Raw genomic sequence first — 19,101 nt, 5'->3', positions numbered from 1 at the left:
GTAAGTAATAAGTGAACCAATCTGGAAGGTCCAAGACTGAGATCATGCCTCACTTCAATATTCACACGTCCTCTTGTCCAGTGCTGGCATCAGTGCTGGAGTATTAGCAGGTAGTATAATCTCAGGGAGCCCTTCAAGTTTGCTTTCGTTATTCGGGGACAATAGACTTTAATTGCATATTTTTTGTCTTTGCTCTAACATCTAGAACTGGAAATTAACAAAGATTTTGGTTGACACTAGCAGTGTAGGTGTAGACAGACTGGCTCTGTGTTATTATAAAGCGTATACACATTTCTGCCGGATAAAATGGGGGTGTCAGAGTCACTTAGCCAGGTAATTAGCTAGATTGTAGAATAGTGAGAGTCACCCTGTGAAGAAGGTCATTGGATGCCATTCTCATTGCCTGTTGGGCTGTGCCTGATTCTGTTCTCACTGGCCACTGTCAGTGAATTGGATCAGAAAAACACCCTAGAGTAACTTTCCATCTCTCACTACAGTTGATTTTTCTGTATCCTGATGGTAAAACCCTGTTTTACTGATTGCTCACCATATTGTGTGTTGATTTTTATGGCTTTTTCTTTATTTTCCTTTAGGAAAGAGGCTTTTTAAGAAAAATACTTACCTCTAATACATTTGGGAATTACAGTGGCACAGAGAAATTTATATGTTATCAAATAATTGTTGTATGACCATAAATTAAATGAAAAATTAAACTCTGCTGCGGTTTTATTTCTGAGATCGCTTAGCTTTGTTTGGTTAACATTCTGCTCATGGCTCAAGTTAGGAATTTGAATCCTCTGTTGGTCAGTTAGTTGAATGTGCCTGATGGTAGAAGAAATCCATCATGCTAGTGTGGATGCTTTCATATATAAATCAATTCCCATCAGTATTTTAAAGAAATATTTAAGTTTATGAGCAGAGTGTGGTGCTTGTGTTTAGGTAATTATGTGTTAAGTTTCTAATTCAGTTTTTAGTACTATCCAAGGTTTTTACTCATAATAACAATGTAAAATAATTTTAGCTTTTCCTAATGAAATGAAGCAGAGGAATTTGTTAAGTAAAACCTCTCATTTCTCCTTTGACCCTATATTTTCCTTCCCTTCTCTTCTCCTTTTTAATTTCATTGTGATTAAATTCCTTAAATTTTAAATTTTAGTAGAATTTTGTTGCTTTTTCATATTTTTGTAACACTGTTTTTTGACATTTAAATAATTTTATTATTAATGAATATATAGGAAAGTATAATCAGAATACTTTTTATTCCTTTCTAGAAGAAATGGCAACATATCTTCGTTATGTAAGAAGGCTAGATTTTTTTGAAAAACCAGACTATGACTACCTAAGAAAGCTTTTTACTGACTTGTTTGATCGAAAAGGATATATGTTTGATTATGAGTATGACTGGATTGGTAAACAGTTGGTGAGTACACGAAGGATTATTTGTAGTAACTTCCCCCCCACAGTACAGCTTCTTCAGTGAAAAGAGTTGAGTACAAATAGCTTTTTTAGAAGATTTTATTTATTTATTTAACAGAGAGAGAGAGAGAGAGACAGAGACAGAGAGAGAGATCACAAGTAGGCAGAGAGGCAGGCAGAGAGAGAGGGGGAAGCAGGCTCCCTGCTGAGCAGAGAGCCCGATGTGGGACTCCATCCCAGGACCCTGAGACCATGACCCGAGCCGAAGGCAGATGGTTAACCCACTGAGCTACCCAGGTGCCCACAAATAATTTTTTTAAAGAATTCATTTTATTTCATCTTCCTGGGCATTTTAGGTAGCATAATACTAAAATTATTCGTTGAATTTTATAGAAACCCCATATTTGGACTCCTTGCTTTTTAAAGTAATGAGTTACTTTCAACTTTTCGTTCCTGATTTATTTCTTACTGTCGAATTTAATTTTTTTTTTTTTTTTGGATAATATCTTGTTATTTTAAAAGATCAGTTAGTCTTGTATTTTGTTTATTTCAGCCATTTCTCAAAAATTTGTAATTCTAAATTATAGGTTTTAATTATACTAGCAGTTTTATTTAGCTGAAGTCTTAAATAGACTGGTACTTAAAAATTACAGCATGTTTTTGGTTTTCAAAACTGTTCTAAGTTTTCGTAACTTAAAAAAAGTTTAGTCTTAACTGTAACTGTAGGATTGGTGCTTATCACTTGAAGGGACACATCATGAAATTCTTTCTTTGAAGGGACAACTTTTAAAATATTTATTCTCACTATTTTTTTTTTTTTGATAACTAAGAATGTCTTACAAAACTTTAATTGTGGCTTGCTGTTGGCCAATTTTTGTCCATATTTGGAACTATGAAACTCTCAGATTCAGGTATTTTTGAATAATTGGCTTTTTTAAGTGTTTAATCTACATTTTTCTTAGATCCAAAGTTGAATTCACTATGTGTCTCACCTGGGTAAAAATATTGACGACAAACCATTTTATTAGCTTACTTTAAAAATAATTTTCTTATTTTCTTAAAATGATTTGTTCTGTTTATGCATTGGCTTTGAAAATGAGAGACATACATGAATACACTTTTATTCTTCTGATATGAAAAAATAACCTGAAAGTAAAGACAGCATTAGAGAGCCTTTAAACGTTTTTTGAAAACAGTGTAAAATGTAGCTATGTTCTCTTGTTTTAACTTCTTATTTTTAGTGACATATTTCGAGAATGATCCCATTTTCTAAGGTGTCTTTACTTTTGGTGTCTTTTATTATTTCTTTGATTCCACGAAGCAACTCAATACTTGTGAGTAACCCTTCTGCAATAGTCTTACTATTGATGCTCATTCTGTATTATAGCCAACTCCAGTGGGTGCGGTTCAGCAAGATCCTGCTCTGTCATCAAACAGAGAAGCACATCAGCACAGAGATAAGATGCAACAATCCAAAAACCAGGTTTGCTGCTCTTTCAGATATGAAATATCTTGATTTGCTTCTGTATTACCTTTTGACAGCGTAAAAATAAATTTGGTTTTTTACCATGCCCACATGATAGCCTTATAGGTGTGCCCATGTGGATGTGTGTATGTGAGCACATATCCACACATATAGATACATATTGAAGGATTGAAATACATCTTTTTTCCTTCAGTAGATAAAGATGATATACACATGCATAATAAGGATTGAAAATGCACAGATATGCAACAAATGAACTGTTTCCCCCTCAGGTTCACTCTTCACTAGTTTAAAATCACATGAAATTTTTAATGATAAATTTTTAAATTAGTGGTATAAATTAGTATGACAGCAATATTTGATACTCTATGAAGAGTGGAAGTGTTTGGATATCTTGTTGGAGTAAATTATGATAGCAGTTGATCTTTCTAACTGCAGTCTAATTTAGCTCAGTAAATTATTTGTTGAGTTTCTCCTATTTGAAAGCTACTATTCTGCATATCGCAGAAATGCACAAGGAAGGAAAACAACATAACCTATAGGAAATTATTTTGTAATGAATGGCTAAGAGCTCACTCATTCTCTGGAATCAGACACATCTGGGTATAACTTGATCTTGGACTCCATCTTTCAAAGCCTTAGTTCTCTCATCTGTGAAACACAAAAATGCTTGTTAATTCCTATAAGCATTCAGTAAATCTCAGGTCTCATGGCTGGTGTTACTGTTATGATTATTGCAGTAAACTCACAAGTAACTGTATTACCAAACAATGTAACCTCTGTCACATGGAACATATTAGTAAACTTCCATGAAGGTTATTAGAGTATGGGGATCTGTAAAGATTGTAAGCAGAAGGTGGCTTTTGAGATGAGCGTGAAGAATGAATGGTGTTTTTAAAAGGCGGATGAAAGAAAAAGGGCATTTGAGGGAGAGTGAACAATGTAATAGGAAGGAGAAGTTTAAAAATGTAGTTTGTTTGAGGAATAGTGAGTATTTTAGTTTGCATTGATCAGAGACTAGGTTCCAGGGAAGCCTGGCAGATAGGGAGTGAAGAGTTTGTATTTCTTGGGTAAGATAATTGAAAGCTGTTGAAATTTTTGAGTGGTGGTCTTGCTTTTCTCTTTTTTGTAAAAAGAAGCTTGATTTAATCCATCTTTGACATAAAACATTTTGCTAATTGGGAGTTAAATAGTGTCTTTAGAATTTCCAGTTTTAACTCTTTCTGGGGAAGGATAATGTGCTATCTTTTCTTACTCTTACATTTTTTATCCCACTGGAATTCAAGTGAGTTAAAAACGAGCTAAAAATCAAAGGAAAGAACACAACACAATAAAAATCATAGCAAAATAAAATGCTCCATTTAGGGGATGTTTAATAATATTATGCTTTAAAGTACAGCCAATTAAAACAGAGTAGTTTTAGAATTTTGCCTTAGAAAAATTGGGACAATAAAGGATCTTAAATACAAATTTCTTCAGATATAAATTAGTATCAGTTGATAATTTGAGTATTCTGGTAAGATGCTGCATATAGAAAGAAATGGCTCCAAGTGAAGACTTGGAGTTTGTGTCTTATAAATCAGAATTAATTTCTCAATTGGATGATGATCAGTAATTCATGTTCTCTGGAGATGTCCTCTTGAGCTGTTACGTGTTGTAATAAGTGAAACTTTTCTCTTAATTTTGAGTTCAGTTATAATTCAGATGTCTTCAAGTTGAACTTCCTGTGTGTTTTGACTTGTCTTCCTAGCTAGATGGTGAGCTCCATTAAGGTGGGAACCATGTTTTATTTATGTAGTCCTTGTTGCACTAAATATAGGGAGTCGATTTTTGTTTTTCATTGTGTGGTTTTTTCAGGAAACCCTTTAGGGTAGCTTATGTATTAAATTTGAGTCCTGGATATGTGCACTGTCATCATAATAGAAAAGTTGTATATCTCAACTTTTCCTAAACATCATTGAAGCAGTAAACATTTCAGGTGTGTGAGAAACTCAAAATTGACAATTGCAAAAGAACATTTAGTTAAATGACTGAAATGTTGCAGTGTCCCCAGTTAAACAGTTTTTGCTGTACAGCTGGTGGGTGAAGTTCAGAATCTCCTGACATTTCAGAGAAGGAGTTCGATGCATGTAACTTTTGTTTCTGAAGGGAGGCTGGAGAGCTGTTCCTGTCTTCTTAAAGAAGTCCGTGACCCTTAAATGTTACCTGTTGTTCTAGGCAGTATTTAGGTGTTCGTCTCCATTTTAGCATCATTTTCATTCTTTCATCCTCTTCAGATTTAATCTCTTTGAATTTACCTTAGTTTAAGCTACACAGCTGCTAAATTCTGGTTTTGAACATGGAGGGTTTAACGAAAAGACCTAGAACTGTTGTGATTGCTTTGATGATAGACCTCATGCCTCTTCAGACTTCTGGTGTAATTTTGCGTTGTACAGTTTAATTTGGGAGGCTTAGGGCCAGAACATTTATTCACTGTGCCTATTTGGACTTAACATCTCTTCTCCCATAGGCCTGCTCTGGCTGCTGATGGGCTCAGGCTCCTTAGGGGCCAATATACTTGGCACTTTGTGGCAAGTTTTTTTTGGCAAGTTTTTCATGACTTCGGTTGAAAAAGAAAGAAAAGAGCACCAAAGACTATAAACATATGTCATTGTTTTAATGAGCTAGTTAGTACTACTGGCAGAGCAGTTGGCTCTTGAGTTAGAATCCCTGCTGTACTTCTTGCAGTGTCTTTGACCTTAGTCAAGTGTTTAAAGTCTCAGTCTCTTTATCATTGGAGTGAGGATGATACTGTCTATCTCATAGTGGGATAACACATACAAAGCAGCTAATGCAAAACCGAACATGTAAAAGAATCTTAAATATTATATTCCTTCCTGATCTTTTTATTAGTGCTGTCCACAAAAACTGACCCCTGTTAAGCAGCTACTGCTAATTCTGCCGGTAGATTATTTTCTGTGGTTATTGTCATGCCAGTTTGCCAAGTCATGTAAAAGCATCAAGAACTATCAGCCTATCATGGGAATGGGCTCCTTAATTTGAACCAGATAAAAAGAGGTCAGGGAAGCAAAGGGATTCATATAAAGTAGGATTATCACTTTAAAAAAAATTTCTCGTTATATCCTCATAGTGTTCTGTATAGCACTTGTCACTTCTTAAAGAACTCTTCTGTTTTCTCATATTAACCTCTCAATCAGAAACCTGGTCCTAAGCAAGAGAGGAAAGTTTTCTAGGATCTAAGTACAGCTGTTTGAAGACTTTTTTTTTTAAACCTTTGCTAGAAGTAGTTCCTCATCAGAAAACCAAGGGGGACATCTACCATAAGATAATATAGTGGATGGCATTTTAGTACTTCGGTGATTTATTTGGAATGCTTTCCTGGGCACTTAATTTTTACCTCCCTGGTTCTTCGTTAACTTCATTTATAAAATTGGAAGCTGGACCGTATCATATTTAAAGCCCTTTCACTTCTCAATTCTATGGTTCTGTTTTATTTCTGTGGTTGATCATTACCTAATGGTATCCATGTGACAAAAACCTCTCCACATCCAGTATGCAATGTCAACTGCATCTGTGACTCAGAATAGCAAGGATATTTTGAATTTCCTTTTATACGTTTGTTTTCTATATTATAAGGATGAGATGTTTAACATATTGGGTTTTTCTTCTTCCATGCATGCCACATGCATTAAATAAATGGCAGTCGGCAGACCACAGGGCAGCTTGGGACTCCCAGCAGGCAAATCCCCACCATTTGAGAGCTCACCTTGCAGCAGACAGACATGGTGGCTCGGTACAGGTATTTTCTGATTTTTGCATGAGTGATTATTTCCCAGATTTATACAACTAACCCTTTTTTGGAACTCATGGCATGACTTCATATCCTACTGAAAAACTTGTTTCTGAACTCTCCATAATTCTCTTCCTTTGTATTTAACCAAAAAGCAAAATTAACATGGTCTGGAAAGACCACCAGGGATACTACAGTTTTGCCTTTGTTCATTTTTGCAAGTACACGCAACAGTATTAAAGTAAGTCATACAACAGGTTAGAGAAACAAACTGTATTATTTGAAATATGTGTTAAACTCGATTTTTCAGTAATAAGACCAGACTTTTTTTTTTTTTAATGTTGTAAGCAGTAGAACACTTTTATAACTTTTCATTTTCATTGATTTTTTTTTTTCCTTCTTTAAACTTCAGTCAGTTGACTAGATAGGAAATTTTTTATCTTTAGTACTCAGAATATACTTTCTGATTAATTGGTCAAATGAACATGACCCCAGCTGTTACAATGGTATATTTTGTTTCTAGAAAATCAGATGGAGAAAATAATTTCAAGAACAAGTATTTATTAAATACTCCCCTCAATTTTCTGGATATTTCTAAAAATTTAAAGCTGTCCTTTATTTTTTTGAAGTGTTCATTCCCCCCCATTCTCTGTTCCCTTAGAATGCCTTATCTTGCCCTCCCATGCCCCCTCAATTTTCATCTTTTATGTGAATTGTAGAAAGGGGAAGGTTAATGAAGTCTTTTATTTCTTTTAAAATGCTAGCTTAAGGTAATTTAAATGCTGGTTCAAAGTAATTGAGATAATAAATGTTATCTCCATCCATTTCAATTTAGAATTTCCTTTAAAAATTTTGATTTTTTTCCTCCACATATTTCTACTTGAATAATTTTCCATTATGTTTGACCAGATTTACATTTTTTTTTTAGTGAATATGTATATATATAGTCTATTGGATCTCTGCTCTGGATTTTATTCTTTCTTGATTTGAATTCTAAAAGTCAGTTTTTGATTAAATCTTGTAAGTTCTTGTGTTTTTCTCACCATTAAGTTTTAGAGGTAATTTGAGTATGTAACCAAATATTTTTTATAGAACTTTGTAGTCTGTGGACCTTTCAGTCCTGTGTAACAGAGGTATTTGAAAAGGACTTAGAGGCAAGGGTGCCTGAATTGTAAACATTTTTTATGACCCCAATTCATATCCTTGGAAGAGTTAATAGAACAAGTTATATTTGGTTCCATAACACAAACTGGATGGTATGTGTGTCTGTACACCTTTACACGTTTCTAAGTGTTGTATGTTATGACAGCAGGTGTCTGGCTCAGTGTTCAGGGATATCTGCAACCGTTATGGCACTATTAGAAAGCTTTCCGGCCACTTCTGCACCATTACCATAAATGTATTATTTTCTTAGTTTCTTCTTACCCTGTGGGATTCCCCGAGGTGGTTCATGGGATCTCCAGACTATCAAGGGGGTGATTATTGGCTCATCAGTCTAGTACTGTATGTTCTGTTTTTTCATATGTTCCTGGAGAGTCATTTCCACTCTGCTCCTTTCTCACCGTCTCTTTAAAGCTTCTCTGCCTATGGAGACTACACCTGGCTTCATCCTAATATTCAGGATGTGATCAGTTTTACTTACTAGAATTTTAGGTAATACATAAGTAAAGCAAAGAATTTTACACTATGTCTGTTGACTTCCTGAATATGTTTTATACTATTAACTAACCTGACATGATGGACATTAAGCAAGCTTAACTCCTGTGAAAAATGTACCGACAGCCTAAGTAGGCTCATGCCTGAATCTTGTTCTGTCCTAAAATACTGACTGCATTTATGATTAATATCCTACGCACGTAAAAAGTTTGAAAAGTTACAATATGACACTTGTATAGTTGGGCTAATAAAATTGTAATTTAAAACTAGTAATATGAAGAGGAAAGAAAAGTGCCTAAAATCTAAGCTAATGTGATCATTATAATAAATGAATACTACATTTGATTCTGAACAAAGGAAGTGAAACAATGTATTCAGTCATTCTCATTCTGATAAAGGGAAGAGAGAAAGAGAAAAACCTTTTTATTAATACAAAAGTGTGAGACTAATTTGCCTTGAGATTCTTTCTGTGATGATCATTACACTCCCTGTTGGACAATTTCCAGTGTTGACTTTGTAGGAGATGCAGAGACTTTATATGGCAATTAAAAAACTAACCTTCAGCAAATACTAAGGTCCTGTCATCAGATAGTTTCTTAGAAAAGGCATTACCATAATAAGCTGATAGCTATCTGGTAAGAAATAAATATGGTGCAGATTTAGGATATTTGGAAGTAGAATCAGGAGTTAGCCCAAATAAGCCCATTGGGGTCCATGGCATTCATCCCTCATCTGTCACTGCAGTGTTTTCCTGGAGCTTAGAATGGCTCTCAGTGCAGCACCACAAAGCATTCCGGGCTGCTTCCAGTTGACCTACAAGATGAAACCTCTTGCTATTTTGACTTACAGAAGGATCCTCGGTTATTCGTTATTTCAGGTGTGCTTTTAATAGGAACTAAATGGTGGAGTCTAAATTTGAACTCCTTGTTTTTCCAGAATTACAATATGTATTTTTTTTTAAAGATTTTATTTATTTATTTGACAGAGAGAGACACAGCGAGAGAGGGAACACAAGCAGCAGGAGTGGGAGAGGGAGAAGCAGGCTTCCCGCCGAGCAGGGACCCCAATGCGGGGCTCGATCCTAGGACCCTGGGATCATGACCTGAGCTGAAGGCAGACGCTTAACGACTGAGCCACTCAGGCACTCCCAGAAGTACAATATGTATTACAGGTCACACATCTGGTTTACCAAGTTAATTTCATTGCATTTAAGAGTGCAAGCCCTAGAGTCATATTCAAGTTTAAAATCTATGCCATAGATTATTCATCAGTAAAATGGAAACTTTTTTTTTCAGATTTTTAAAGATTATTTATTTATTTGAGAGGGAGAGGCAGAAAGGGCAGTGAGTGCGAGAACACAAGAGACAGAGGGAAAAGCAGGCTTTCTGCTGAGCACGGAAGCCGTTGCGGGGCTCCATCCCAGGACCCTGGGCTCATGACCTGAGCTGAAGGCAGACACCTAATGAACTGAGCTACCCAGATGTCCCAGCAAATGGAAATATAATAATACTTCTACCTCATGGTTTTGTCGTGAGAATAGTATAGAAGGTGGGCCTTTTGAAAGACTAAATACTAGTATAATCTATTGCTTTTTCAGATTAAGAAACTTGATTAATCTCTGGGAAGTGAAGTCTAGTGGTACAGCCCAAAGGAAATATTGCCAAATTGGAATTTATCCATTTTTTTTCTACATCTTTAAGTGTGATCATGTTAATCCACTGACTTGAAGGATCCAGCTACACATTTGATAAACTTTCCCCACAGATTAAAAATTATATTCAAATATCTGAAGACTAAGTTTGAATTTGTTCTTGGCTTTTATGTGTTTTGGAAAAGCACCTAGGCAATCAGACATATTCCTCTCTGCTCCCTTTAGCATCCTTGGTAATAAATACGGCTAAGAATCTTAGACCTAGCACTTTCAGTTTCTGGGCTAGTCATTATTTAGCAGATAACATATATAAGTGTTCCCAGGAGGTACTAGGCATTGTACTGGAGTCTTTGAATAGAAGGAAGAATAACAAAGCTAGGGTGCCTTTCCCATGGAGTGTCCAGCCAATGGGGAAGGTCAATGAAACAGGCAGAGTGGTAAGTGGAGAATGTATAGTGCGCTATAAGAACATACAGAGAAGCACCTAACTTGGATTTCAAGGGTTAAGATTTCCTGGAAAAAGCAAAACCTTTCTGTATTCTGTCTTTTCATCTGTTTCTAAAGTAGAGCTTCAGTAGCAGGAGTTAGCAGATGGAAAGGGTCTACATCCAAGACAAGAAGGCAGCACATGTAAGGTGGCGGAGGAGAGAGAGAGACATCTTGAGCAATTAGCTGCAGTCCAGTCACGCCGGTGTGTATATTGAGAAAGAGGACTGAGAGGTATACAGGAGGCAAGTCATGAAGAACCTAATAGGTCTTGTTATTAAGTTTGGACTTCATTTGAGGATGTTGGGTAGCCGTAACAAGAATTAGATAAGGAAGGTAACTCTATTAGTGTGTTTTCTAGGGATGACTTTTATTGGAGCCTAGACTGAAGGGAAAACAAGTCTAAGGCAGGGATGCAACTCACAGAATTCTAGCTGAGGGAAGGTGATAGGTAGCTGAAATGAAGAGAAATGAGAGGATTTGCAAGATAATTAGAAGGCGGATTTTAGTTTGGTGTCAGGGCTGAGGGGGAAGGTCATGTCACTTATCTGCCTTTTTGATGTATCTCTGCCTGGCAAACCAGAATCTCCAAAATGAGGTTTTAAAATGCACCACTGACAGCAGGTAGTGCTCATCTCGAATCCCACGGGGACTGTGACTTTATGGCTCCTTTGAGCTCAAGGTCAACTGGAAGCCCGGTTCTGGAAAGCAGAGAGGCAGTTTCCAGCACAGGGAGGAAGACAGATGTCAAGGGAGCTACTGAAGACTGCTTCACGTGCGCTGGTGTAGGCCAATTGTTGGGGGATCTCGGCTGGTCATACAGGCTTTGGTTGTGGTTAAAGGAACACTGTTGCGTCTGAGCCCCTGAAAGGGAAAAGGGCTAACTCCCACACATTGCCGCTGTGCCTGCAAGGGAAGGGTAAACGTTATCTGTTGTGCTGGGCATGCAGGGGTTTTCATCAGCCTCACTTGACACATACCCACGCGGGTGAGGACAGCAGAAAAGAATGGGGCGAATGCATTTCGGAGTGATCAGGAGACTTGTGTAGTGACGAGTTGGGAATAGCGGGTGCCATGCCTCAGCCCTTCCTCCGTTGTGCTTGTCGTTGTTAATGCTTCTCTTTCTAAAACATGGCCAGTCACCACTTTCACTCTGCTCTCTCCCATCTTTCAGAACACACAGGTACTAATAAGGGGGGGCAGGATTGAGTGATGAGTACAGTCATGTTTTTTGTCCCGTGTTCCAGGGTGCTGAGGTCTGTGAGGGAGCATTTGTTTGAGGAGAGGGGTTGGGTGCCCTTTGCAGATGAGTAGTGTACGGCTCCGCTCTGTCTGCTTAGCTTAGGAAGTGTCTTATCCAGGGGTTACTGGGGAAATTCAGCATTAGAGGTTTATTTTCATACCCTTTTTAGTAACCTTTACAGTAGCGTCTCAAAGACTGGAGTATAGTGCTCTGCTTAGTACTTTATAAGTGAAAGTTAGATCAAAAATCCATTTTGGTTTCTCTTCGCTGAAAGTCAGTGAGAATCTCACTGGCTTTCCAGTTGTCAGTTGGAGGAGTATAAGGAAGATCAGTTATAACTCTAGCTCACTCTGGTTTTTTTTTTTTTTTTTTAAATTTTAAAGGTTTTATTTATTTGACAAAGAGATAGAGAATACAAGGAGGCAGAGGGGCAGGCAGAGGGAGAGGGAGAAGCAGGTTTCCCACTGAGCAGGGAGCCTGATGTGGGGCTCGATCCCAGGACCCTGGGATCATGGCCTGAGCCAAAGGCGCCGCTTAACTGACTGAGCCGACTGGGTTTTAGAATATGTAAGAAAGTTGGTTTCTTGTAATACTTGGGAACCCTAGCACAGGTCCAGAAGACTCTTTGGGAATTACTCTTACCTATATCTCATTTACTAGTGTGCTTTCTTATAGATGGCTCTTAGAAAAAGCTTAGGACATAAGTAAGATAGATAACATTTTAGTATTTCTAGTGTATTTATTGGATAGAAAGAGATCTGGTTAACTAAGATAGTGAGCCTCTACTGTGTACTTGGTGTAGTATGCTTTCAGTAACTCACGTAGAAATGAGGAAGGTAGTACTCTAATTTGTATGAATTCATTGTATGTGGAAAGTAAATTAATGGGCCTTATAAAATCATTGACTACAAAGATACCATGTGTTATCTTTGTACTCAGACTTTTTTTGGAATTAGACATGGCTGGCAGCCATCAAGTGAACCATCATTTCTCTCCCATCATTAGCTGCAGGTTCAAGGCCCCCTCCTCTTAAACTCTGGTGCACTAAAACTAATACCGAATCTGGATGCCTTTTTATTTGTTATTTTGTAACATCTTAAAATAAAAACTGTACGAAGTTTCTTGTCAAAGTGGGAATATCGGAGAAAATTTCTTTAAGAAAAATAAGAACAAAAACCCTGTAAAACACCTGAATTTTTTCTTTAAATGTCAAACCTCAAAGCAGCTGTGATTTTTTAAAATTATGTTACTCACTATACAGTACATCATTAGTTTTTGGTATAGTGTTCCATGATTCATTGTTTGCATATAACACCCAGTGCTCTGTGTCGTCTGTACCCTCCTTTAATACCCATCACCAGGCAAACTGTTCCCCCTACTCCCCCCCTTCTAAAATCCTCCGTTTGTTTCCCAGAATCCATAGTCTCTTGTGGTTCATCTCCCATTCCGATCTCTCCCCCTTCATTTTTCCCTTCCTTCTCCTACTGTCCTCCATGCTATTCCTTATGTTCCACAAGTAAGTGAAACCGTATGATAATTGACTTTCTCTGTTTGATTTATTTCACTCTGCATAATCTCCTCCAGTCCCAGCCATGTTGATGAAAAGGTTGGGTAGTCATCCTTTCTGAGGGCTGAGTAATATTCCATTGTGTGTATGGACCACATCTTTATCCATTCGTCTGTTGAAGGGCATCTCGGCTCTCTGCAGTTTGGCTGTTGTGGACATTGAGCAGCCGTCCATTTTGGATACTGTCATTAGAAAAATCAGCTGATACACACCAATATTTTGGAGACTCCTATGGTCTACTTCAAGTTATAATTCTAGAGATGTTACCTAAATGGAATCATTCTTTAGAATTTGGTTTATAAAAATAATTTGTGTATATTTGTTTGATTGATTTAGGTTTCTAGGAATGTAATGACAAGTGCTATTTATAATATTTTGTCTTTGGTTTTTCTTTGTAAAATCCCTTCCCTAAAAGATACTAGTTTTCTTAAGTGAAAACAATTTTAATGCCCTGATATACTCTCATGTCACCTGTATTAAGTAGGCCACTTTTACACATTTACTCTTTTACCACATTGATTCTGTTCTTAGCCTGGGATTTAGCCTTTACTCAAGAGAGTTAGGGAATCAGGGGAATCAAAGAGAAATTACATTTAAAAAAATACATAAATGAAGATATTATTTCATTCTAGTCTGGTTCTGATCAGTGAGGCAAAATGAGATTTGAAACATTTCACTAAAATAAAGCTTATTAAAGTCAGGTATGACTTTGTGTGAACTGAAATAAGTCAGATTGTATAATTACCGTTTCATACGGTTGCTCTTGCTGGAAGTTTAGAACACCTGGGTTTTGAATTTTAAGTTATGCCGCTGAATGTAAGGGAAGGCATGTTCGAGGAGCTGCCTGTAGTTTGAGATGGGGTCCCTCCAACTCTCTTGGGCCACTGAACTCGGAGGAGGAAAAGAAACCTGTGAATATCATGTTGAGGGAAGAGCAATGTAAATTGTTGCATGAGCTGTTTATCTTCTGCATGCAAAACATTCTGCTAATTACAGATAGTGGCGAATACAAAAGTGTAAGATAAGAATCCTGCTTTGTAGCTCCTTTCCAAAACAGCGGAGGAGTGCTGACATTTTAAAAATTAAGAATAAAGAACCAAATTAAGTTTGATAATTAGAACCAATAATAATTGTTAAATGTTTTCAGAAAGAGGGAGAAATAAAGAGAAAAAATTGACATGGAACTCAGTAGAATGGCAGAAAGGAGGAAGCAGAGCAGCAGACTGAGACCCAGGGGTATTCCTCTTGTTGGCCTGGTTGGCTCTGACAAGGATCAAGGCCGTTCTGTATGTTTTCAGCTGTGGGCACATTTGCAGTGTTTATTTCAAAGTACTTGTTCATGGGGTACAGATAACTCAGCCTCCATAATCCTACATTCGTCTAGATTTGTTGGTTGACTTCTAGTGACTTTTCTTGGAGTTGTGGGGTGAGAGGCCTGTTTCTGTGCACTGGAATATCAGGCCCACAAGGGCCAGGGTGTTTTCTTGTGGTTTTCTAAGTTCCTGGGACAGTCAATGCCTGGCACATTGTGGCCTCTCAGTAAGAATGTCAAAATTAGTTAGGTTTCAGTAAAATGGGGTTCTGTAGATGGACCTGTTAAGTCTAGTAGTCAGCTGTCGGTCTGCTCTCCAGGCTTTTGATCTATTAGCATTTTTTTTTTCCCCTAATGATGAGCTCAGATAGGGAAAGCAGCAGAGCTGATTGTTACGTTTTGAGCCTGGAGGTCTGGGAACATGGTAGGGTTTACTAGGAATTGGAACCATAGATAGGAGGAGTGACACATTCAAGAGGAGTATGAGGAATTTGGTTTTGGAAGTATTGAGTTTGAGGTACCACATGTAGCCTAGGTGGGCATGTGGGGGAACGGTGGGGCTCAGCAAGTCCTTTATGTAGAGGTTGTAGCTGAAGCTTTGAATGCAGGCAAAACTGGCTGAGGAACAAGGGCGACAATTCCTGGAGCTCTTAGATTAGCCCAGTTATTGCTCTTTACACACTGATTCTGTTTTCTTTCTCTCAGTCTTGTTCAATGGGTACTACTGTTTGCCGTTTCGTAGTTGAGAATGCCGAGGTTTAGCGCAATGCGGTATCTTTCCCGGGTCACACGGTGGGTGAGTGTTAGAGCTAGGCTTTGTTTCTAGACCCGTCTCCTCCAGAGTATCAGCTGGGGCTAAGTGATACAGAAATGTATGGGAAATTGAGGAGAAAGCAAAGGCCAGGAAATGTATTTTTCTAGGAAATGTTGGTAACCTGCAAGAGTTTGCTTACTTAGAATTCCAGTGTAGCGACAGAGTACAGATTGCAAGGGATTAAGGAATAAATGAGTGGAAAATTTTATAAAAATGCAGGTGATAAGTTAAGACTGTTGTTTTGAGAAGTTGAGGGGAAAGCAAGAAATAGGACAGTGAGGTGACTTTATTGGACAAAGAGGATTTGGGAGAATGTGGGAATTTTGCTATGATTTTTATTTTGTTTTAGGATTTCACTCATGCATATGTACATTTATTTCAACAAATATTTATTGATAGCCTGTTCTCTGCCAGGGTTAGTAGGGAGAGGCGGTGGGGGAATAGTACAAAGTCCTTGCTGTCATGGAGCAGGAGTAGGCGAGAGTGGGTGTCAAGAAACACAGTCCAGAAAACATCTATCTGGATAAATGCCATACAAAGAATTAACAGTAGAGTATGATGTGCCACAGGATGTCCTGTATGCAAGTCTCAGATTGTATGATGGAAAAGGACTGCTTTCGAGATGTTCTCTGAGAATCTAAAAGAGAAGAATATAGCCAGTCAGCAGGAAGAGAGTTAGTTCAGGCATTGGGAATAGGTAATGCCAAGACCTTAAGGTGGGAATAAGTTTGACGTCCTGGGTGGAGGCTAGTGATCATCAGAGAAGGGAGTATGGGGTCGGAGGGGTGGGCAGATTCCAGATACTGTGCGGCTTTGTAAATGGGGGCAGGAATATGGATCTTTATTTTAAGTGAAATGGGAAGTTGATACTTGAAGAGATTTAGTAAGGTTAATTATACATGGTCTAATTTCTGTCTTAAAATGAGCACTCTGGTTGTTGTGTGGACAATACATTCATGGAGGGCGGGGGCAGGTGAAAACAGAAGACCAGTTTACAGTTTGTTGCTCTTATTCACACAAGAGATCATGGTGGCTTGAACTAAAGTCCTGGTAATAATAGAAGTGGGAGAACTGATTAGATTGGGGATGAGTTTTGCGGGTGGACTTTAATGAGCCCTGCTGACAGACGAGATGTGGGGTTTCAGTCAAAGAGAGGAATCACTGTGATTCCAGGATCTGAGCGTGAACAAATGGGTAGACAAATGAGCAGTATGCGAGGGAGATATAAGGTTGGTTACACACTGAAATTCATCGGAAGGAGCAGGATTGAAGTTTGCGTGGGAGATAATTTGTGACGTAGTAAGGTGCCAGTGGTGATGGGCACACCTTAGGGAGGTGATTTGACACCAAAGTGTAGGCGTTAGTCTTACACAGCAGAGGGAAAGAGACAAGACAGAAATTTCAAGATGAAAAGGAAGTTGAAAGGCAGATATTGATGACCTTGAATTTTAATAAAATATTAGACCTGTTACTATATTCAGTTATAAACAGCTCAACTACATACTAATTGTTTTATGTTCTGCATATTAACTTTCTAAATTAACCTTAATTTTACCTTAATATTTATCATTGTATATAACCTGTTACTTTGTATATATAATTTTTTTTTTTTCTTTTTGGCAGGTTGTAAGCTCTACAAATGGAGAGTTGAACACAGATGACCCTACTGCAGGACGTTCCAATGCGCCCATTACAGCCCCTACGGAAGTAGAAGTGATGGATGAAACCAAGTATGTACTTGCTTGACTTTTTTAGTAGCTTTTTTGCCTCAGCTGTGCATGTTTGAGATTTATAGTCATGTACAGTTATCCCAGGAAGTTTTTTCAGGGAATAGGTGCATGCAAAACAAGTGATATTTTCAGTCGATCACTTCGTATAAAATAGCGCTGTTTCAGTAAATATTTTGTAATACAAAAATAATTACTTAAAAGCTGGGCTCAATTTCTTAGAATTAACAGTGCAGTTTTGGCTTTTTGTTTATAGGAGTATTGATGCATGAAAATAATTTTGGTAGGGTAGATGCTCAGTTTTTTTTGCTAAGGAGAATAATGAATTTGGAGACACTAAAAAAATGAAATAAAAAAAATAAAAAGTATGCATTGTTTATCTGAAAAAAAGAATAAATATTAATTTTATAGTATGCTGCACGCATTCATATTAGTTTTAAAGTAGTTTTTCTGTGAATGTAAGTGATAATGCTTCTTGGGAAAAAAAGTAAGCATAAAAACAATGTGATTTTTCATTGTGGGCTACATCTGATGATGTCTCTCTCTCTCTCTTTCTCTCCCTCCCTTTCCCTCCCTCTCTCTCTCCTTTTTTGTTTTTTGTTTTTGTTTTTGTGTATAGCTGCCAGAAAGTGTTGAACATGTGGTGAGTTTTCAAGTATAGGCAGGCAGAAATAGCTCCCTTGACTATAATTTCAAAGATTTAGCATCATTTTGCGCTTTAAAAAAAAAACAAAAACAACTTTCAACCTAGAAATTACAGTTGGTCGAAGTTGTTCAAAAATATTTGGTGTCATTTACATTAGGTCTGAAAAGCAAGAAATAATTGTTTGAGGAGCTCTTTTGCCTGCTGCACCTTTTTTCTTTTTGTTCAACTGACATAGATTTGGGGGCACCTTTTTGAGTAGCTGGTAACGCCCACTCTGCTTGTGCTCGTGCGTTTGTTCTGTAACCCAGAGGCTTCGTTTGCTATTCGAAATAGAAAGGTTTTTGAGTTTTAAGCTCCCTTTTTCCCTGTTGGAAAAATGATTAAATACACACCCCCCACCCACCCCGATAGTCTCACTGAGAGAGTATTTCATTGATTACTTGCATCACCATTGAGTGCACATGGGGTACGCTGATAAACTCAGGATTAACGATAGTGAGAGTGCGTTATGGAAGTCTTCACCTAAGAAGGTCCTGCTCATTGCAGATACTGTGTCAAAAATATTCCTCTTAAGTCGAGTCAGTGTTGGATTTAAACTCTTCTCTGGTATCTGTCTCTAGTTGAAATGCCACGTTCCATATGTTTCTCTCAGTTTCAGGACAAATCTTGAGTGAGCCTGGGAGTGAACAGAGAAAGTTGCTTTGCTTATTAGCACACTTTGAAACATTCTACTCCTATCCAAAATAAACTTTACATAAATTCCAAAATAATGCTCATTTGCTGGCCCGTAAGATGCGGAGACTTTTGTTGGGGAGATTTCTCTTTAAAGAGCAGTGGTCAAATATTCATTTTTATCACTTTGTGGAATTTATTGACAGCGTGACCTAGTAGATTTGAGGATGTAATCAATCAGCTCTGTACTCGGGCATTTTTATAGTGAGAGCAAATACTGCCGTTCATGTTTGCTTGTGCATTCGTAAGCGGAGTTCCCAGAGTGATGTGGCCGAGCAGGGCACGCACGTCCTGTGTACCCAGCATGGGTCGAAGACCCTCCTTCCGCCACTTACAGTTACCTTCTTCAAACTTGTTTCTTTCTTTGTAAACTGAGGCTCATAATATCTGCTCCGCAGGTCATTGAGGAAATTAACTGTGATAAAGTACTGCACGTGGCAGGTGCTTGAGAGCCAGTCCCACCCTGTTTGTCTCCTTGTTGTCTCCCTGCTGCCAATGACCTCTCTAGTCTTTGTTCTCCTCAGCCTTGTCCTTCCAGCAGGTGTCCCCTGTTTTTACTTCCATACCCCCACTCT

General features: G+C 37.8%; 1 protein-coding gene across 5 annotated transcripts in view; it reads left to right on the top strand.

Moving 5' to 3' along the window:
* The window catches only part of CSNK1G3 (casein kinase 1 gamma 3), a 115,219-nt gene that overhangs the window by 85,272 nt on the left and 10,846 nt on the right, over positions 1-19,101 (top strand). The window contains exons 9-13 of one of the 5 annotated variants that reach the window (XM_059418418.1): positions 1,275-1,420; positions 2,804-2,899; positions 6,606-6,701; positions 17,045-17,151; positions 17,768-17,791. In XM_059418418.1, the coding sequence (XP_059274401.1) occupies positions 1,275-1,420; positions 2,804-2,899; positions 6,606-6,701; positions 17,045-17,151; positions 17,768-17,791 (469 nt within the window). Of the gene's footprint in view, positions 1-1,271; positions 1,421-2,803; positions 2,900-6,605; positions 6,702-17,044; positions 17,152-17,767; positions 17,792-19,101 lie in introns of all 5 variants that reach the window. The other 4 variants (XM_059418417.1, XM_059418422.1, XM_059418420.1 and 1 more) reach the window with 4 other exon arrangements.

This window comes from Mustela nigripes, chromosome 12 (genome assembly GCF_022355385.1).
Source record: "Mustela nigripes isolate SB6536 chromosome 12, MUSNIG.SB6536, whole genome shotgun sequence".
NCBI classification, from domain to species: domain Eukaryota; kingdom Metazoa; phylum Chordata; class Mammalia; order Carnivora; family Mustelidae; genus Mustela; species Mustela nigripes.
This window is presented reverse-complemented; position numbering and strand designations above follow the sequence as displayed.